Raw genomic sequence first — 23,112 nt, forward strand, 5'->3', positions numbered from 1 at the left:
TCCCTCCAAAAGTCACGGATCCTTTGAAAATTGAACAAAAATTAGAATTTTGAAAATTTATTTAAAAAATTGCATTAATTAAAAACCTTAAACATAAATCCATATTCTTTAATCACATGAATTAAAGTCCCAAAATTAAAACCGTACTATTTAATTGCGTTAATAACATTCCTTAAAAATCCTATTAACCAAGTTAAATTATTGTTAAAATCGAGGTTGAATATAATCCAACGGAAGGTTAACTTGTTTTTAATCCAACTACTGATATTTGTTCTCCTTGAGGAAAGTCTATGCAACGGCTTGATTTACCTTTTCATTTGTATTAATTGCATCTGGTCTAATCTTCAAGTTCAATCTTAGCCATTTGTTTAAAAAAAAAAAAAATCCCATCACTTAGACACGCGTCCACCATTCACTTATCTTCGATATTTACGCAAATATTTACTAACCGTTGGATCATCAAAATTCATCCTGGCCATTGCTTGTTTCTCCTTTTACGCGTATTGACGCTGCCTTGGGAACTTGATTTTTTATTTTCCCGAAAACTGCAAAACATCACACTTAATCAACACTTTTTCCCAAAACATCAAATATCTCTTCTTTTGAAGATGCATGCATCGACTTTTCAGTTTTCTCCAGACCAATAATGAGGCTTTTAGATCTGATGGATTTCCCTTATTTTAACATTTCGTTTTCTCCCTTACCAAAAAACAAAAAAAAAAAAACATTTCCTTGACTCACTTCTTCAAATCTTCTTCTTCATTTTCTTTTATCACGCTCACGCAGAGCCTTTTCTTATTCATTTTCTTTTACCCGTCCTTCCCAAAACATCAGGCAAAGGTGTTGTTCTCAGTCGTTCCGTAGGCCGCCGTCTTTAGCCTTTGGGATGTTTCGGCGTTGGGTGCTGAAGGGGCGGTGCTAGGTGCGTCACTAGCCGTTGTGATAGTCTCCGGCCAGAGAGCACGTCGGGGAAGCCATCACACGCAGTTCCCGACCTTTGGGCGGTGGACTCGTACCGTTTGGGTGACAGCCGTTTACGATATTGGCTTCAGATCCGTTCCATCAGGCTTGCATTCTATTTTCCCGTCCTTTGCTTTTATGGATTGTGTATGGAATTTGTTCATTTGTTGGTTGGTTCTAGCCTTCTAGGTTCGGGCCGAGTACTCGAGCTCGGGATCTACCAAAAGGATCGAGCTCAAGCTCTAGCTCAGACAATATATTTCCCTACGCGAACCGGTCTCGCACAGGATTTTTCAGCTCGTCTTGAGCTCGAGCTTTACTGTTACTTAAACGAGCCGATCCCGGACAGGCAATACCCGCTTAGGATCGGCTCGTTTACACCCCTATCTACAAATCTCGCATCTTCTCCCTTCCCTCTTCGGCTCTTCCCATTTACCCCTCAAGCAAAATGTGTATCGTGGTCTGACACTGTCTCATCGTCTTTAAGCCTTCAAGGCCCATCTTCTTCGGCCTCCTTTGCCTGGTTTTTTGTTTTAAGTTTCAACGGCTTGACGAAACTCCCTGAAAAACTAACAAAATCTCGGTATGACTCATGAATCTCAGCCACAACGATCCACAACTCTGAAAAAGGACTTGCTCCAAAACCGTTTCTTTCCCAGCTTTCAGGATTAAGAATGGCGCTTCTGGCTTCAATTCCAGCAAGTTTGCATTCTATTTTCCTGTCCTTTGCTTTTCTTGATTTTGTGTGTTGGATTTGTTAGTTGATTCTAGGGTTCTCGATCTACTTGTTTGTACTAGGATTTTTTTACTCAGGCCGAGCTCGAGTCGAGCGGGATCGATCAAAATGATCGAGCTCGGGCTCGATCAGTAATTCTTCCTTAGCGAGCCGATCTCGCACACTAAATTTAGGCTCGTGTCGAGCTCGAGCTCGAGCTTCACTGTTACAGAAACGAGCCGATCTCGAACAGCCAATACCCGCTCAAGATCGGCTCGTTTACACCCCTAGGAGAATGGTTAACATGGAAGAAACGAGCATTTGCAAGCGATCCCATTTTGGAAGAATGAAAGGTTTGTTAACCTCATTGCTTCTTTGAACACAAATTTCAATTTTCAAGAGGACTGAATTTGTTTGCTTGACTTTTGACCCAAACTCAATTTCTCCTGGCTGATTGATGGCTAATAATGTGCTTACTAATGGTTTTCATGCATGGCTGACCTTTGTCCCTCTATCGGTGACTATTGAATTTTAAAAGAGGACAACTTTAGAGTGTTTCCAATTTAACTGTTTGGTATTATGAAGTAGCTGTTTCATACAAAAAGAACCACTTTTTTGTATTATTTTATTTTTTTAGCTTTTTAATTTTTTTAAATTTTTTTATTGTAAGTTACACGTGTGACATTGTGGTTGGTGCTAATGTGACACATTAACAGATTCTGTCAACTTTTTTTAACGTTAAAAACATTTTTTTTTTGCTTTGCTTACTCTAAGGAGTGTTTAATCAATTTTTAAAACTCATGAGTTATTTCTTCAAAAAAAAAAAAAAAAAAAAAAAAACTCATGATTTATTTATCAAAATCTCAAACCACAATGATTAATTTTGCGTTTATCCCTAAAATTAATTTGTAAGAATATTATGAAGCATTCATCCATATATTAAACTAACTACGTTATTGTAAAATGAAATATGAGAGCAACAATACAAGTACAATTCGAAGGGAAAACAATGAATATGCTTTTACCCAATTAGAACATAGGAAGACAATCGAGGCTGTAGGTCAATTGGCTAGCTAGGATATTAATTCTCAATGCAACCTGAGTTGCTGCATGAGTATTCCCCACCCCACCGAACCAACCCGATTACAAAGTCATGCAATGTTAGTAGCTGTACATGCTTTGCTATATAGTTGGGTATCCAAAAGAAAATGAGCCAGTTCACATTTTGCAGTATAGCCAGACTTAGATGTACAATATTTCCTATGTACGCCTGTGAGTTTTCCCGTTGCTGCCTTTTGGTGGAAACTGACCATAGTCTTGAGCAGTCTCTGTGAGCAAGCAATTAAAGCAACAAGCACCATTGATAAAAGTTCAGGTAAGAAACTCAAAATTCTAGCTAAGATGGCAAGAGACTCACTCTCACAATAGCTGACCTTCTGAGTAGCTAGTATGCCATTCACAAGTCCGTCTTCACTGCTTGAATCCATAAAGAGTACATGCATTGAGCAGTATAGAACGCAGCAGCTGCTAATAAAGAACGATGGAAACTCGAGCATTTCATACTCCACAATCGAAAGCTCAACGAAGAATGACAGTTGCTCAAGCTTTTTGTCCGATTGAGAAGTCTTGAGGGAGCTTTGCATGAAAACAAATGGGGTAGGAATTGACAAGTTGAGCTTCAAGCACGCCTGCAGGTTTATCAAGAGCTGAAGGTTAGTCAATATTGTTTGAAGGTAAGGGGTATGATGTTGGCATAATCACAACCAAAAAAAGTACCATTTCTAGAACATCCTTCTTTCTGTAAGCTTTATATGATATAAGAATCAAATCCCAACTACTGGAACAGAAACAGAAACCTCCTCATACTTCTTGCATGGTAAGAGCATTTCCAGGAGTTGTGGTTACTTTAGCTATTCAAAGTACATATATATATATATATATTTTTTTTTATTTTAGCTACTAGTTTTTCAATACAAAAAATCTAACAAATTATCTATCACACTCTACTTTCTTTAAATGTTATTTTTTAATGTATTTTTTATTGCAAAAGTTGAGGGAGAGAGAGAGAGGAGTGGAGATAAAATAAATAAATAAAAGACTAAAAAGGTATATGAAAGCTCACTCTAGCAAAATGGATGGAGATACTCTATTTTAAAGTATATGCTGGAAGAATAAAGTGTACGTAGCTCATAATAATTATATTTAACTATCATGAGCCATATAAAAGGGTTTGCTGGAAATGCTCTAAGAGGAGCATGTCAACCAAACCGACCACCTGAAGTTTCTTTATTCGCATGGGATAAAAAAATGCCTCCTTCATGAGTTCAAATCCCATCAAACAATTAGAAGAATGTTTTTTTTTCTAATTAAAAAGGGAGGTGGGGGAGACTAATTTTTTTCTCATTCCATTGTACGTAGTTGTAACTTGTACAGCTATCATATTAATGGTTTTTGTAAATTACATATTTTAAATTTCGAATTTGAAGCATGGTTTGCTGATGGGTAGCATTCAAATCTTAGAGCCCAACCAAAGTCTTTTGGCATGACCGCACGAGACGAAATCAATAGATAAAGGTTAAAAGATTATATGAAATTCATTTATTTTACACTTTATTTCTCAAAAAAATAAATACAAAAAACAAAATTGTTTTTATTAGGTTTGGGTGATGTGCAAGGTGATTCGACTTTTGGTAGCAACTTTGATATTATTGGAACTTTTAAAATTAAAGTAAGAAAGAAAGATCAAATCTGAATACTTACAGGATATGAGAGTCTGTAATAATACTGAAGAACTCAAGAATAATTAAAGGGTTGAGTTTCGCAGTGTGGGTTGGATGAATTAAAGAACCAGATAATTGAGAATGGAGAACGGAGGATGGCTGCTGAGTCCTGATATTGTAACGCCCACATACTATTAGGGCTAGGTTTGTCTATTTAATTATTCAGAGACGCAAAGAATTATGAGGCCTACTAGAGAATTTAACTAAGCATTCTGAATTATTAAAGTAAAATAAAACTATTTTAACCTTAGAATAATATAAAATTGTCGAAGTAAAAGCGAAAAATTCTAGATTGGAAGTGTTAGAACCAAGGAATTACTACCGACTCACATGGGGCCATGGTGGCCATTGGCTAAACCGGTGCAGGCCCCACCTATGCTCACACGCTCTCTTGGTCGGGACAATTCCATTGTATTTTTTGGAATTAGGTTTCAATTCCATTGCACTAGCACTACACTAACAACTTCCCTTATATTTTGGTTAAATTCAAAAAAATCAAACTACTTTTTCCTTCTCTATTCAAATAAATTTCACAATAACTTCATTATCATTTCCCTATACTATTTAAATACTCTTTAAATATTATTTCAAATATATATATATATATATATATATATATTTTTTTTTTAAAAAAAATGGTCATTTAAACATTTTTTTTAAAAAAATAAATACAATGAAAAAGAAAAAGCTTTTTCTTCTCCCTGCTAAAATAATAAAATATGTTGCCCTCTTAGAATTGTATTTAGTGGATCGCCAACTCCTAGAAAAGTACAATATCAATATATCATATCCAATTAGTTTACCGGCCATAAGAAAAGGGTATCATTTAGAAATTGTTACAAAAAGAACAAAATCTTGAGAGGAGGTCAAAGAAGTTTGATGTGAGGCGTACAACTATGGGAGTCCAACGTCATTTGAGGTCAAACAATTTGCAGTGGAATTATGCAATCGTAATTACACGAGTTGATTTTGTATGCATGACCCAAAATCAATAATACTACAAGGCAACCCAAGAAGAAATAACACTACAAAAGCTTTCTGATCGGCGAGCGAGATAGACAAAAAAATGTCTACGATTGGGTAGATCCAAAGGCCATGCCATAATCACGAGAAGAGTGCAAAAATGTGTTCATTTTAGGAACGTGGTTTGCATCAACATCAGAGCATGCCAGAAAACCCTTCCTTATGTCAACCCTTTTAAGTGTCCAATCAATTGAAAATCCACCGTCAAACCATGTATGTCATGCCAACCTGCATTAGGTTCGAGTGGGGCACACTCAAATTCGCAATTCCCCTTCTGCAGTTCTTTCTCAAGAAAGCATAGAAGTAATTTATGATTAGCTTCTTAATAAACCACGAATCTTTTCTCGCTCTAATATCTCCATGACCAAGAAGATAAACTACCCCGGATTCTTTAGCCTTGCGTATAAAAGACAGCTCTCTCTCAAGACTCTGCTCTGCATCAGGCATTGCTGGGTCTGCCGGAGGCACGACTGGTCTCACCTCCTCTGACGTGCTTGCTTCCGAGATGGGCTTGCTTGTATCCTTGAAGTCAGCTAGGAGAGGAACACCCAGCGAATAAACACTACCATTGGGAGCTATAAGAACCCTTGAGCAAGACAACCCGTCCTCAGAATCTGTATCACCATCCCCATCACTCTCCAATGATCGTTCCTGAGCTTCACGGCGAATGAACTTCTCAAGGCTCTCAATCAGCAGCTGCTCAAATGTCTGGTGATTTTCTTTGCGTGCATCTTTATAGCCATACCTGTTGAAGTGATGAATTTCACTTGTAAGACTATAGGGTGATCAAACATGTCTAAATAAAAATAAAATAAAACAAAATAGAATAGAATAAAGCATCATATGAAAATAATGTCAGTGACACTCATGATCTCACTCTCCCACAGATATAATCAAACAGCTCCTAACTAGCAGGAATTTGGCATTTCACCTGGCAATGCAACGGAATATATGGTAGCTCTTTGGGCAGACTCGCCGGAAAAGGAACCTTTCACTCTGAGGCACTACAGGAACAGGAACATACTTGATACAGACAAATATTATCATAGAGTGGATTGCTGGGAGAGTTGTCAAAAAATGGCCAAAAATTGCTGGTATTCCTTTCACCAGCTCATTATAGAGTAAACCGATGCCAGGAGCTCTTATTGTCCCGAGATTGCAACCCAATTGCCTCATCAAATCCATTGATAGTTTTTGCTTAACTTCAGTTTCATACTTAAGCTTGCTTCCATAATTCCAGATATACATAATAAAAAACATAACCACAGCAAAAACCAATATTATCCAACTTCCATCTGTAACACTCCACAAAACTGATGAGAAGAACGTCAATTCTAACCCCAAGAAAAATACCGCAAAAATAAGCACAATTACAATGTTTATCTGCCATATAAGCAGCATAACAATGGTTACTAAAATTGTTGTCATCATCATTACTCCTAACTCAGCAATGCCTGTAAAAAAGAATTAATCTCATAATGATTAAAGCTTGTACAAGTAACCACAAAGGAAGCAATACTAAGATCAAGTTAACAAAAATTCAATTTAATATACAACATTACCATACGCATTTCACAAACCTTCCCCTTCCATTTTCCTAAAGCTCTAATTCCTCGTTCACCACTTTCATAACAAAGTTCATTTAAAGAGCACTATAATGTCCAGTTATTAGACTAGATAAATCTTTATTACTTGATAAAGATTAATCTATCCAGATTCAAATGTTAGATTAGTTCTAGTTGATCTACATTATCTTGACAGTCACCTATAAGCAAGTTGAATAGCTTTAGGTTCCTACTTTGTTATATCTTTCCTACTTTGTTATATCTTTGATAAGCTTCACTCTTGTACAGTCCTACTAAAGGACTAACTCTATTATTGCTATATAAGAACATCACTGCCACACGGTTTAAGCAGGCAGAATCATCAAACAACTATAAAATCTATATGGTATTAGAGCCACTCAAGACAAACGTCTATGGCCACTCCCATCTCCGAAACCGATTCTACCCAAACAGCCCCTCCTGTTTCAACCCCACCTCCTATCATCTGTTTTGTAAACCCAATAGCACTTCAAAATGTGCATCATCATGTTTCTGAAAAGCTCAACCAAGATAACTACATCTTATGGCGATTCCTTATGGTTCCGTTCCTTGAGGGACAAAATCTCTTTGGCTATACTGATGGAACTAATCTACGACCACCTCAACTTCTTCCCAATCCCACTTCAAGCCTCCCACTTTTCAATCCGGAATATCAATCATGGTATCATCAAGACAAAATGATCTTCAGTGCCATCATCTCCACCCTCTCGGTTGAAGCCGGACCACATGTTATTGGTCTTTCCACTTCTCGGGAAGTCTGGCTCACCTTGGAGACGTTGTTCTCCGCTCAGTCTCAATCACGGATCATGCAGCTCAAACAGCAAGTTGCTACCTTGAAGAAAAGAGCTCTCTCAATCTTCGCTTACTATCAACAAGCGCAGGGATTCTCTCACCTTTTAGCTGCTGTTGGAAAACCCATTGAAGCATCAGAACTCATCTCCAACATCCTTGTTGGCCTTGGTCCAGAATATGATCCTCTTGTCACCTCTGTGACCACCCGCCAAGACTCCATCTCTCTCAACGAACTCTATGGTTTTATGCTCTCTTATGAGAGGGTTAGAAGTTATAAATCAAAAGGTTTTTATTCTTTTTCCCGTTTATGCTTTTTTTTTTTTTTTTTTTTTTTTAATTAAAGGATAAACCTTTCTTTGGATTTTTATTCATTATATCTATTCATTGAATAAGTGATGATCCACCGATTCTTACTCAGGGAATTTTTGGACTTAGTTTGAGGGTTTTATTGAATCATCGTGGTTGTAGTATGAATCTGAGGTTTTAATCGATTCATGTACCAATTGTACTCGAAATAGTGCTAATCGAAATGGTGCTAATAAGGAATCAATGAGTATTGGTATTTCCAGATATATTACTCAAAAGAATCGACATAATACGCCTAGTCGATTGGAATTGAGAAAATTCTGTCCCTTTTGTTACAAACATACAATTCATGGGGAGATACGTTTAGAGCAACACAAATCATCTATTGATTTGTCTATCTCCACTGCCAACGCTGCTCAGCGTCAGGGCCCATCTTATCCTCGATTCAACCGTGGTTTTTCCACCGGCCAGCACAACACCAAATTCTCCCGCGGCAAAGGCCGTGGCCGAGGACGAGTCCCATCTCAACAATTCTCCTTCTCTGGTCCAAGTTCTTCTCAACGCCGTACTTGTCAGGTTTGTCATAAACAAGGTGGCGCTGCATCAACTTGCTGGTTCCGTTTTGACCAAGGGTATCAAGCTGAAACGTCTTCACTGCATGCCAACCTTGCATCTGCCTCCTCTGCATCTAATTTTTCTTGGTATCCAGATACTGGCTCCAACGTCTATCTCACAAATGACCTCTCCAATCTCAACTTAAATGCTGAGGAATACACTGGAACTGACAAGATTCGAGTCGGCAATGGCCAAGGTTTGAAAATTTTACATTCTGGTCAAGGTATCTTGCCTACACCTTCACACAATTTTCATTTACCCTCACTATTCCATGTTCCAGAAATCCAGAAAAACGTTATATCTGTTCACCAATTTACACATGGCAATCAGGTTTTTTTATTGAATTTCATCCCACTTTTTTCTGTGTTAAGGACCTCCAAACCCGCCAGCTGCTCCTCAAAGGCCCAAGTAGATTCAATCTGTACCCATGGCCCTCCTCTCATGATCATTTTTTCCAAGTCTCTCGTTGCCCTCATTGGTGAGAAAGTCTCCTTGGATCAATGGCATCACCAGTTAGGCCATCCAGCATTTCCAATTGTCAGTCAAGTTATCAAGTCCAATAAATTGCCCGTAGTTCTTTCCAAGTTCAATTCCATTTGTTCTTCATGTCAATAGGGCAAGAGTCATCATCTTCATTTTAGTTTAAGTCCTTCTATTTCCAGTCTTCCTTTGCAATTACTTTTCATTGATGTATGGGGCCCGGCTCCACTCAAGGTTGTAAACAATAATCGGTTTTATCTAAGTATTGTAGATGATTTTAGTAAATATACTTGGATCTATCCTCTCCAACTAAAATCTGATGTACTTGCCACTTTTCTTTGTTTCAAACTACTTGTTGAAACATATTTTGGAACAAAAATAAATTTGTCCAAAGTGACAATGGGGGTGAATTTCGCCCTCTTCAAACCTCCCTCACAGCTTTGGGAGTTTCCTATCGTCTAAGTTGTCCACATACTCACCATCAAATGAGGACATATTGTTGAAACAGGACTTACACTCCTTGCCACTGCTAGTGTACCACTCTCCTTTTGGGATTCGGCTGTTGAGATTGTTGTTTATCTAATTAATCGACTCCCATCCAAAAAAACAAAACAAAAATCTCCCTTTGAAAACTTATTCAACATTTCACCTAATTATAAGTTTTTTAAAATCTTTGGCTGTGAATGTTGGCCATTCCTTCGTCCTTACAATTCCACCAAGCTTGCTTTCCGCTCTCAATCTTCTGTCTTCATTGGTTATAGCAAGAATCACCTAGGATATAAGTGTCTTCACATTCCTTCTGGAAGGGTTTACATTGCTCGGCATGTGGTCTTCAATGAACAAATTTTTCCTTTTTCAAAATATGTTACCACCTGGCCACCAACTCCTCTCATTCCTTCTACTGTCTCTGTCCCCTTTGTCATACCATCAAACAATCATGTTAATGACACATGTAGCTCCCCACCAGAAATTTCCCACAATACTTTACCAAATTACTCACCTCAACCTCTAATTCCTTCAACTCGCCAACCACTTCCTCATCAGCTACACAAACCGAAACTTCACCTACTCAGGCTCTAGTTCCTTTAGAACAACCCCCTCCTTCAAGAGTGCATGGCATGATCACCCCGTACCAGAACCAGATTTTCAAACCTACCAAGTTTACAGATGGCCGAATCAGATATCCACCTCCTCAAGCCCTCACGGCTCAACTCCAAGTTAGGAAATTGAGCCAACTTGCTACACTCAAGCAAGCAAGCATGCTGAATGGCAAGATGCAATGAATCAAGAGTTTGATACTCTACTCAAAACGGCACTTGGTCCCTTGTATCTCCTCCTTCTATGAACATAGTTGGGTGCAAATGGGTTTTTCGCATAAAGAGGAAGGCTGATGGATCTATTGAGCACTACAAGGCTCGTTCAGTAGCCAAAGGGTTCCATCAACAACCCGGAATTGATTTTTCAGAAATATATAGTCCTATATTCAAGCCTATAACTATTAGAACAATGCTCTCTCTTGCTATTTCTGTAGGTTGGCCTATCCAACAAGTTGATGTAAGCAACGCATTCCTCCATGGCAGCCTCCAAGAAACTGTATATATGGAACAACCTCCTAGATTTCAACATCCTACAGCCGTTTGCAAGTTGCACAAAGCCTTGTATGGCCTAAAACAGGCACCAAGAGCATGGTTTTCAAGGCTTAAGTGCTCGGCTTACAGGACTGAATTTCAAGAGCTCCAAGGCTGACTCATCTCTCTTCATCTACAAAGCTAATGGGATTCAAATCTTTGTGTTGATCTATGTTGATGATATAATCATCACTAGTTCACATACAGGAGCTATATCTACACTTATTCATGATCTAGAATCCTCTTTTGCTCTAAAAGACCTTGGACCTCTACAATTTTTTTAGGTGTTGAAGCTACTTGGCAATCTGATGGCCTTCACCTATCTCAGCAAAGATACATTTTGGATCTTCTCAAGAAGACCAATATGGAGCTTGCTAAGCCTGTCTCTACTCCGATATCCTCCTCTACAACTTTCAGCAGGTTTGAAGGATCAACTATTACAGACACTACACTCTATCGCAGCACTGTTGGATCTCTTCAATACCTGTCTTTCATTCGTCCAGACATAGGTTTTGCTGTCAACAAGGTATCTCAGTTTATGCAAGATCCAAGAGAACCTCATTAGACTGCTATCAAACGCATCATGCGTTACTTGAAGGCTACTACTCTATGCATCCACTAACTTTCATCTCATCAACTAATAGCCCTCTCAGATTCAGAGTGGGCTGACTGCCCAGATGATCACAAATCAACATCTGGGTATTGTGTCTTTTTGGGTAAAAATCTGATATCTTGGAGCTCCAAGAAGCAACACACTATGTCACGACATCAAACTATAATCTCTATACCAATGAAAACAATTATTTCTTTTAATGGGGCTCGGCCTGAGGAACCAACAATGAAGAGTCCAAAACAACATTTAAAATATTTTGGTTTATGGCAGCTGAAAAGAAAAAATCCCTTATAATGAATAAGAGAATCTTCCCATTGAGGACATTGCTTCGTGAAATTGACCTGACCAGTAAGAAGGTGGTTGTTGGCTAAACGGAGCTCCAACCCAAAACGCTCCCAACCTTCACCATATCTCCTTTCGGCACTTAGATGGAACCGCTTCTTCTCCTACCCTCGTATTCTTCTACTACCAGAAAATAGGCATGCCTATTGGAGCATTGCTGTGCAAGGATCCGGGGGAAGCCAGCTAGGGATTGATTCTAGAACACTCTTCAATCTTGTGCCGTTACCACTTTGTCAGACTTGTTGTAATCAAAAAAGGTTGGGATTCTTTCTCAAGATTCACTAGATTTGTTGTGGGGGATGGTTCCAAGATCAGTTTTTGGCATGATTTGTGGTGTGGGGACACAGCTCTTAAAGTATCTTTTCTAACATTATTTGGTATTGCCCGTGTAAAGGACGCCTATGTTGTGGATAATTTGGAGTTCTTGGGTGATTCCAACCAGTGGAATGTGAGTCTCATTAGGAAGGCTCACGATTGGGAGGTGGATGATTTTGTTTCTTTCTTCCAAGCATTGCACTCAGTCAAGGTGAGCAAAGGCAACGAAGACAAGTTGTGGTGGGTCTCCTCCAAAAAAGATTTGCTCAAGGTCAAGTCCTTTTACTCCTTAGCTTGCACTAGGAGTAGTCGCTTTCCCTGGAGAAGCGTTTGGCGCACTCAAGCTCCCTCAAGGGCTGCCTTTTCTGTGTGGTGCGCGTCTCTAAGCAAGATCCTTACCCTAGACAATCTTAGGAAATGGCATGTTATCGTAATAAACAGATGCTATATGTGTAAGAAGACTAGGGAGTTCGTGGATCTTCTTCTCCATTGTGATGTGGCTTCTGCTCTCTTCAGTCGTTTCAGGATGTCTTGGGTTATGCCCAGACGGATTGCCAACTTGCTTGGTTGTTAGTGGTCCTCTGGAAGGCCAAGGAGCGCTGCGGTTTGGAAAATGGGGCCTATTTACCTCTTTTGGTGCTTATGAAAGGAAAGAAACAACAGGAGTTTTGAGGATTTGGAAAATACCTTAAAAGAGATTCTATCCTCATTCTACCTTACTTTGTACTTTTGGACTACGGCTAATGTCCACCCTTTGTCTTTTACTCTTGCTAACTTTCTCGCTCGCTTTTCTCTTTCTAATTAGGTGTTTCCTTGTATACTTCTAGTATACTGAAAGGCACCTTACGCTTTTTTAATGAGATTGGTTTCTTATCAAAAAAAGAATCTTCCCATTCTCCAGAAAAAGTCATCAAACGGAGACCACTTGTATTTTGTTATGACTTCACCCATGGTGTCTCCAAACATAAAAAAACAGAACGGAAGCACTGCAGTTCCATGATAACAGAGTTCAATAAAACAGATTTGTCAAAAAAGAATTTATGGGATTTCAGAAACTAAAAAAAAGGAAGGCAAACTGCTAAATCTAGCACCAATGCCTAGCTACACAAAAGGGACAAATGTGTATACTAGGATTTCCCATGGAAACAATAATTAGCTTTGTATAGCATCCACATTTGCTTTTATAGCACTTGAAATAGATTCTTCGTTATTTAGTATTCCTAGAAAAGTCTTTTGGATTTGTATAATCCTTTTTGAACAGGAATCCACTTTTATATTGTAATGTCTCCATTCTAAATCCCTCGAAATGCTACAATAAACAGGAAAAAATAAATAAATAAATAAATGGAAAGAAAGAAAGATCACAATTCTATAGTAATGAAGTACAATAGGAAGGATTTGGGGAAAGAATGATGCAGATTTTAAAAACTAAATGGGAACAATTCAGACTGCCAAGTCTAGTACCAATACTTGCAAGAAAATGGAAAAATAAATGCAAAAAAGGATCAAGTAGATCCATTACTGGACATCTTGTGCTTCCTAAAATGCCCATTCGAAAGGAAACATTGTTTAGACTGTTTGCTTCACCTTAACTCAAACAAAAAACTACTACATCAGTGGGTGCAAAGCACTTATTCGGATATATAGGGACGCCTTACAAGGCAAATTAAGCCCAGAATTAATCTGTAAACAAAGAGCAAAATTTCACAAAAAAAAAAAAAAAAAAAAAAAGCAAGGAAGAACTATTACCATATGCATTTCCGATCTCATCAATGCTTGAGATACAGCAGACAAACACCACGCAAACTGCCAGCAAAAACCAGTTTATGATAGGGATATAAATCTGGCCCATGAATTTCCGAGAGGTATGAATGATTTTAAGACGAGGGAAACAACCAAGTGCTGTCGATTGTTTTATGCATGAAAATGTGGCTGTTGTCATTGCCCGACTGGCAATTAATGCAGCAATGTTAGCAATGATAAAGACTGGCCAGAAAAAACCACCTACACACAATACGATTTCTCAACAATTAATTTTTGTTTTAGTGTAAGCATGCAAATAAAATGTTCCAAATAGCAGATCCGGAGTTTAATCCAATTCTAGTACATAAGATTTACTGAACCAAGTAGTACACAAAAGTCCTGCAAATTACAAAGATAATCCACTTATGAAGAATTGTTTAGACCATATTGATTCCTTACTGATTGAGTTAAACAGTTAAGCTTACTTGGAATTGAAGAAAAGAAAGCTTGCTCGACATCAGCGTGATTGTTCAAAAGGTACGCAGCTTGACCCAAATAACCCAAAAGAAGGCAAGGCAAGACAAGAAATACGAATGTAAGCTGCAAACAACCACTATCAAGTAAATCAGAAGTAAAGGTAATTGGAACACCAGTAAACAGTAACAGAAAAGAGAACCACCAGAGATGCTGTCACTATTGCATATCAAAGGAAATATAAGATCTCTGATCCAGTAACCATAACTGAATCTCGTGTCTTTACCTGAACTGATCGCACAGAAAAATAGCAAAGATCTGCAAACATTGCTTCGGAACCTGAAACAAAATCCATCATCAGCAATATTTAAATAGACAAGACAATGGTAAAATTATGATAACCATTAATGTCGTATTGCACGTTCACCATGTTTAAATTAGGGCATATATATGATTTATATTATTTTATATTGTTTGCAAACTCCTCCATCAATATTTTGCTCCATGTATTGTTTACGAATGACACAAGATGTCCATAATTCACACTTCCAAATTTGTTTTGATGAGACAGAAGGTATGACCTACAGTTTGATTGCAAGAACAGTGGAAATTCAATCGTGTGTTTTGTTGTTACAAATGTGGAAGAAACAATTGCAGATGACTCCAGGTTCTACATCTTTCTTACAGCACACCTACCCAGTTGATTCCTAAAACCAAACTACGGAGTAAAAAATGCAAGTATTCACACATATAGAGTACATGGCTAAATCCTTGAGGCCTAGTCAATATAATTCTTATATTCCTTTCAATGCATGTGCTTGCTGAAGAAACGTGACGAAATTCCTATTCCAAAATTGTTTGTCCAAATTCATAAACCAAATAGCCTCTTCTATGACAAACTATGACTAGAATGATAAAGTTTTAATCAAAGACCAATGAATTCTTGATGACTATTGCTTTATATGAAGTTGCAGCTTTGAGTACCTCTCTTAGGTGTGTAGATTTCTCAGTTTCCAGCTTCTTTTATCCAGTCAAGATTCGTCTTTTTAAACCGTAGTCAATGTACAAACTCTAAAGCCCTTTCCTCCACAATGGCATCCTTCAAACCCAAAACCTCACACATAATCAGCAGTGGGTAGATTTCCAAATCTATCCCAACCCAAGGAAAGAATCGGTTACATCAAGTTAGACAACTAATATCTGTCTATCTACCAAAAATTACCACATGAAACGATTCTAACCCCCATTCATAAATAGTGGTGATGAATCTAATCAGCCTTCTCTCATAGATATATCTATTAAATTTCAGATCAACATGCCACCCATTTCCAGTAATAACTTTCCTTGAATCCCTTACATCTAAGAGTTATTTAACTAATCTCTTATAAACTTTACCATAAAATTATATTTTGATAAATTATTTGATTGAAGCAACCTATCAAAAGATCATCCAATGGACCTCAAAACCCAACTGTTTTGCACCTGAAGGTAAACAGACCTCAAAATAATTTGGATTTGTGTCAGCATGAATGCTATCAATCCATTATGTTCAAATCCCTTTACACATGGATGGCAGCATATAAAAGTTTTCACTTTTCTAGTTTTACTGAATTTTTGGACTTTTGTTCTTCTTTTTCTCCCTTATAGGGGATCTTTGCTGTGTACTTCCTGTGTACACAAGTTGCACTCCTTTGTGCTTTTTAATGAGATTGACTTATCAAAAAAAAAAAAAAAATCAGGCCAACAAAGAACGAGAAAATGGTTCAACCAAGTAAAAGAAGGGAGAAAAGTAATATTCAGGTAGAATCCAATTTATGCACATTTTTAAAAGACAGTTTCATTCTGGAATCCAATATTCCCAGACGGATGGGTTTACCTGTTGCACAGAGGAGACAACCTCCAAGAGCATACCAAGCCTTAGTTGAGTTCCTCTCAAAGAAATAATAGATGTGAACAGGATTAAATGCCTTCAAGACACTGCTGTCATATTTAACAAGATTGTAAATACCAAAGCCCGCGAGAGAACAAAACCAAATGAATAAAGCAGGGCCTACAACGAGTCCCACTTTACTTGTCCCAAACTTCTGCACGCTGAACAAAATCACAAGACAGGCAACCGAAATCATCATCACTTGATCTGCACAAGGAAAAGAAATGCATTACTCAAAACATGGGTAATTTGCCTCGATTACATACTGAAAATTTCAATGGCATTAGCTTATATGCATAAGTCAAAAGAAACTAAAGAATTTATAAAAGGCAAGGAGAAAAAAAACTCCCTAACCTCTAATTTCACTTCAAAAGATCCTTTTTTTTTTTTTTCCTTCCACAGATAAATACATCGTAAACACCAGTACGGTATTAAATCTACGACCTCATCCTGCACCGATATTATGAGCATTAAACCCCAAAGATCATTTGATATGCAACTTCAACATATTGTAGAAGTGACATGGGGAATGCATCTCTTAACCAAAAGGTAGGACCTATAATCTAATTTATTTAGAACAATCCGAGTGACATATAGACAACTTAAAGAGGGCAGTCTTAAATTATCTAGGGTACTTAAGGAGGAATGGTATGAGACACATGAACTAAAAGGTGGTGGAAAAATCATAATGAACAGCTGCAAGGATAAGAACAGAATACTCCATTAATAAGAGTACAACGATAATCATTATCTACGTCTGGACCGATGATCAGACTGGGGAACCATCAATCTAGTATGATAGCTGTACAAGAATTGGATCATGTGTGGTTCCCCATAACAGCAATAGACGTTGTGAGGATGTTGTGCGGTCATGTACTAAGTTCCACATTGGATGTGTATGATGTCGATCTATGCCATATAAAAGATATGGGAAACCCTAATTGTTACTAGTCTTTTTGAAATATCACACAAATGTGGTTAACGTCAATTGTGACGCATGAAAAATGGTATTCGAGACAACTTTTTTTTCTATTGAAAATTTAAAAAAATAAAAAATAAATCAATAAATAAATAAAGGTTGGTATTAGAGCCAACTTGATAACGATATATTGCTCATGTTGCAACTTCACACAGGTTCCCTTGAACAAGGACGTCAGTGATCTAATTCGGGGAAGATTGAGGTACCCCATCATCGCAATTGATGTCAAAGATTTGAATTATGAGGGCATTGTGTAGATGTGCGTTGAGTCTCACATTAAGTGTGTTTTAGGTCGATCTAGACTGTATAAATTTTTTCTTTTATGAATAATAATGTATTGAAAGATGAAGGCAAATCTCTCGCACACAAAAAGTATACAGGAGAGACAAACACCCTACAAGCATCTAAAATCTAAAAAGGAAACAAGATCTAAAAGACTCGAAGAAGAGAAATTTGTGCATAGGCTTTGGAGTCAAATCTTCAAGGAACATCAAGTATCTTGTCAAAAAAGAATGATTTCATATTATATATGCTTTTCAAGGCTATTACATAACAAAATTTTTTTTTATAAATAATGTCAATTCATTAATAAAGCGCAGAGGAGCACAACCCTAATACACAGGAAGTATATAAGAGTGCCCTTAATAGAAACGAACAAAAGAAAAAAAAAAATAATAATAATAATTTAAAATCTGCATAAGTAAAAACATTCAAGCTATATTGAGAAGCTATCCAAATATACAATGTGTTGGGCAAACACTTCCTTAGTTCCACCATCGATGTCTTTACAACTTCAAAGTATTGCACATTCCGCTCCTGCCAAATACACCACATTTGTACCACATTAAATACAAATGAACTAGCCGTCAAACTTCCTTTCCTAGACCATACCCAAAAGACGCACCCCAACTAGTCAACAACTCTAGCACCATTCGTGGCATAACCCATTCTACCCCAAATAAAGTAAGAATGTAACTCCATAGATCTCGGACAACTTCGCAATGAAGTAACAAATGTTCTATTGACTCCCCACTCTTTTTACACAAACAGCAACACTCTATCACCACAACATTCTGCTTTCGCAAATTGTCAAACGTTAAAATTTTACCTAAAGTTGCTGTCCATACAAAGAAACCACCCTTACCGGGTTTTTCATAACAAATCTTACAAAAAATCAAACCAATCTTGGGTTTTTCATGTCCAAGCACAACATCATATTCAATGAGCTAACAATAATAATAATAATAATAATAATAATAGTAATAATGGTCCTTACAATTATGATAACATTAATCACATATATTGTATAATAGCATAATCACAAGTTTAGCTTAAAATTTTGAAAAGTGGAGAGTTAAAATTGTGACAAGTGGCATTTTAGAGTTGTTGCGACATGACATTTTAGAGTTCCTAAATTACTGACAAGTGGTGTATTTTCTAGCATTAATTTAGACAGTGTAACGCCTCATGTCTGTTGGAACTCTAAGCCTCCTTAAAGTTTTTGAGGTTTGTGAGAGTTTATTTGGAGTTTGTACTTCTATCCCAGTCGTCCTCTCTCACTTGAGATAAGAGTTGTTAACCAATAGGCTCTTCCTCTCTCTCTCTCTCTTGATAATTAATCGAAATATCAATAAAAGCATACCACACCCCCAAGTACATAGGAAGTATATAAGAGAAGCCACCTAAAAAGTAGGGGCAAAAAGAGTAAGAAAATCATGACAACTAATTAATAAAGGAGAAATATAATCTGCTATCCAAAGATACAAGTGTTGAAGAAAAAAGATTTCAACCCTCCAAAGTCCTCTCGCAGTCCTCAAACCACCTATCATTCATTACCCTCCAAAGACACCACAAAAGCACTCCAAGTACTATCGACAGTCTACTAACAAGCAAACAAATCGACTACTCGTCTAGGCATAACCCAAAACAACTCGAAATGTTTGAAGAAGACATTCCAAATGGCTTAAGCAACCTCACAGACTCCCCATTCTTTTTGCACATAACACACCAATTAACCACAATGACATGTCGCTTCTGGAGATTGTCTATGATAAGCATCTTTCCTAGAGCCGACGACCCCACCAAAAAAAAATCCTTAATGGAACCTTAGTCCTCCAAACACTTTTCCAAGGGAAACAAAAACCATCATGACAACCCATGACATTGTAGAAGGATTTAACACCAAACAACCCTCTTTTGGAAGGGATCCACCACAACCTATCTTCCCCTTCCTGTCTCATTCTTTCTAACTATAACCTGTAGAACGAGGCAAAGGCATCTACCTCCTAATCCTAAGCCATTCTAGCAAAGTTCACGTTTTACTGAATGGCACATCCAAAAATTTCCCTATGCTCCTTAACAGGAGCATCCTTTGCGCGAGCAATAGCATATAAAACCGAAAAGGCATCCTTTAGGGCCATATCTTCACACTACAAATCATGTCAGAACCTAACCTTGGACCATCACCCACTTCAAATATGTTGTGATTACAAAACTTCCCCCAACCCCTCTTAATATTCTTCCATAAGCCTACCCCATACACCCCAATAGGCACACTAGAACACCACCCTCCCCAAGAACTTCCATATTTAGAGTCCACCACCACTCTCCACCAAGCCTCTCTCATGCCCATATCACCAAAGCTATTTACCCAAAAGATCGATGTACATACCTTCGGCCAACTCACTAGATAGTATTTGAACTCTTTGCCTATCCCACCCAATAAGAAATCAATTATGTTGGAGCTTCTCAAAATATTTGGAAACACTCAAAGGGAGAGGAAAGAGGGACATGAAATACGTAGGTAAGTTGGATAGGGTGATCTTGATAAGGGTAATCCTACCACCCTTGGACAAATACAACCGTTTCCAACTAGCCAAACAACGTTCTACCTTCTCGATAACACCATCCCAAATATGCTTGGCCTTATAGGAAGCCCCCAAAGGAAGACCAAGGTACTGCAAAGGCAGAGACGAAACCCCACAACCCAAAATCCAAGCCAGCCCAGTCACATCAACATTTCCCACCAGAACCTATTCCAGTCCCTCTTTCCTAGAAACCGCAGCCATGGGAAAATCTCCGCCCAATGAATTCCAATTTTCAGCATTTTTTTCAATCCTTATTGGTGTTCTCATCATGGTCAGTTCCCTTTCTTCTCATTTAAGACTTCTAAAATTAGGGCTTTTGGCAATCCGTTTCATCGTTCTTCTTATTCGCCCACAAACTCCATGGTTTCCCATTCAATCTCCATTGTTGAAGGAAAAGAGTACTAATATGTCACAAGTGAATGACTATATTGGAACCATTTGTTTGTGACAAATCTACTAAAAACCCTTCCCATCAGGGTATTCCTACGGTGCACGACAATGACTCCTGCATCTTCTCATGTCAGCCTAAGGCCAAATATGGTACAGCCAGTGATGCAACCACAACAAACTCGATTGGATCCTTCTGCGGAGGAAAGCAAATTTGGACCAAGGATTGTCCAACTTCTTGTTGAACATAGCCATAATTCATATCAGAGTTGGAACGAGGGTTGTCAATGATGTTTTAGGTGGACTAGTTCCAAGCCTTGAAACCCACATAATTTGTTTTTTTTTCTAATAAGTAATTAACCTGAAGGGGAGGGAGAAGGGGAGACCTCCAAACAAACATAATTACACTCTGTTACATTCTGTATATCCATTCCAACATCGTTTTCATCACCAACGTTTCAACTTCAGCTCTTCCTTTATATTTTAATCTCATAATTTCTACGATTTTTTAGATTCTCTTATAGTAGGTGCTGATTTTGGTTTCAATTGAGGGTAATTAACGATTTTTTTTCAATAGCATCATGTTTCATTTTGATATAGGTTAGTATCCCTAAGTATATGTTTATATGAGAAATGTGAGATTATGGCTGAAATAGAATGTTAGTGTATGCACCATTTAATATGAGCTGCCTAAATGAACGGAACAGTTTTTTTTTTTTGGCACATTTCTTTTAATTGAGCATTTTCGTTGAACACAAGTTGCCTATCTAAACCGAAAGGTCAAAGAAAACGTATGGATCGGCAATAATGATTTCAATAAGAGTTATGATCGTCTTTTCTGTTTTAACAGCCTTCCAAGTAAGATAGAAGTATCTTTGCAATACAATATCGTTTTATGGTGGCTATAGTTTAGCACAAAAGGAAAAATGTACTACTACATTGGGTTTATGGGAGTCTTTTTTTTTTTTTCCTTTTATTTGGTTGAACACAAGAACTCAATCTAAGACTAAACACAACATTTACATTAACTCACGCAAAGTGAAGTGGGTTACGTTTTTTAATTATGTTATTTAATATGCAAGTAAAATGAGAAATTCGAGAAGGGTTACAATACGATTCAAGAGTTCGGGGGGGGGAAAACTCTAGTGTCGATAAGCTAGTACTAAAAGAAAGACGGGAAAGGGCTTCCTATCTAAAGGTAGTCTCTTTTATTTTATATAGACTTGGTATTTTTGTTGCTCTTCTTCTTTTTTTCATGTTTATACCGCTTTTACATATTTTCTTAAGGCTTTTATCTGGGTTTTACGCCAGCGCACTTAGAATTATGAATTGTTGAATCATTGAAGAAGATTTTCTTTTCTTTTTTTTGATAAATGAATCATTGAAGAAGAATTAGGTAGTTTTGGTGGACAATGGGATGGTCAAGGTAATAAAGTTTTGAGCTTTCCTTATACTTTCATAATGCAGGTGTTTTTTTTTTTCTTTTTGATAAGTATAATGCAGGTGTTTTTAATCGCTTCAGAACAAATAATTGTGGTTTGTTGAATCATTGGAGAAGAATTGAGATAAATAGGATTTTGAGCTTGGTTATACTTATATGAATTATAAGAGATGTTTTCAATTCCTTACAAAGAAATAAGGGAAAAAAAAAAAAAAAAAAAAAACCCTGAACCAACAACCAATTTTAAAATAACCCCTTGAATTTTTAAGTGTACTAATGTGACCCATCAGACTATCAAAGTGTGTCAAAAATGTCATTTTTATCGAAATATTCCTATAATACCCCTACTCTTTTAAAAACTAAAAAAAAAAACATAAATGCAAAATCAATCCATGTGGTTGGCCAATATTACAAATTGCTCACTATGGAATAAAAAACAATTCAAATGTCTTTAAGGGAGGCAAAAAATAACAATTTGTCATTATAGTTAAATTCAGTCCAAATACTTGACGGATTCTATTAGTATCAACGTCAACACCAACAAAATGATGACATGTGTTACTCTTACTAAAAAAACAAAATATCATCAATATATTAAAAATAATCATTTATAAAACTTTTTTTTTTTTGATAGGTAAGAATACTTTATTAAAAAAAGCGTAAGGCGCCCCTAAGTACACAGGAAGTATACATAGAAACAACCAAAGCTAACCCGCTAAAACCCAATAGAAACAACCAAAGCTAACCCGCTAAAACCCAATAGAACCAACAAAACCCGAACCCCTCGAAAACGAAGAAAAAACCTCAGACTAAAAAACCAACTAAGAACAAAAAAACCCACCACCCACCCACCAAAGCACACAAACCTACATCATGTGTGCCTTGCCTTTCCTACTCCTAGAAGGAACTTTAGCATCACCATAATCAATTGAGCTATGCAAATTTAGTAGCTCTCTTTTCCTTTTAGACTTTTGGCGCGCCATCATCTTCTCCCGCTGAAAATCTTCTTCCATGGCTTCCCTAATTGCCAAGGCCTCCTCCCCAAAAGCCCCTTCCAATGCTCAATCCAATGACGATCCATCCCAAAAGTCATCTTCCTCCTTCTCCCAATCCACAAT

The 23,112-nt window shown here is 37.4% G+C and overlaps 1 protein-coding gene and 1 long non-coding RNA gene across 7 annotated transcripts in view; both read right to left on the reverse strand.

Moving 5' to 3' along the window:
- Positions 1 to 2,669: 2,669 nt before the first annotated feature.
- On the reverse strand, positions 2,670 to 3,150 carry LOC133882604 (uncharacterized). Its single transcript, XR_009902693.1, has 2 exons — positions 3,093 to 3,150; positions 2,670 to 3,003 (listed from the first exon to the last, which is right to left on the reverse strand). It is a non-coding gene; the product is annotated as an uncharacterized LOC133882604 (long non-coding RNA).
- A 2,114-nt stretch (positions 3,151 to 5,264) lies between these two features.
- LOC133881881 (potassium transporter 7-like) overlaps positions 5,265 to 23,112 on the reverse strand; it is a 33,820-nt gene continuing 15,972 nt past the window's right edge. For 2 of the 6 annotated variants that reach the window (XM_062320940.1, XM_062320939.1), the window contains exons 5-10: positions 16,267 to 16,527; positions 14,677 to 14,729; positions 14,402 to 14,516; positions 13,923 to 14,177; positions 6,410 to 6,932; positions 5,265 to 6,223 (exon numbers count right to left, since the gene is read on the reverse strand). In XM_062320940.1, coding sequence (XP_062176924.1) covers positions 5,683 to 6,223; positions 6,410 to 6,932; positions 13,923 to 14,177; positions 14,402 to 14,516; positions 14,677 to 14,729; positions 16,267 to 16,527 — 1,748 coding nt within the window. In that variant the 3' untranslated portion in view covers positions 5,265 to 5,682. The remainder of the gene's footprint in view (positions 6,224 to 6,409; positions 6,933 to 13,922; positions 14,178 to 14,401; positions 14,517 to 14,676; positions 14,730 to 16,266; positions 16,528 to 23,112) is intronic. The other 4 variants (XM_062320945.1, XM_062320942.1, XM_062320941.1 and 1 more) reach the window with 4 other exon arrangements.

This window comes from Alnus glutinosa, chromosome 11 (assembly GCF_958979055.1).
Source record: "Alnus glutinosa chromosome 11, dhAlnGlut1.1, whole genome shotgun sequence".
Classification (NCBI taxonomy): Eukaryota; Viridiplantae; Streptophyta; class Magnoliopsida; order Fagales; family Betulaceae; genus Alnus; species Alnus glutinosa.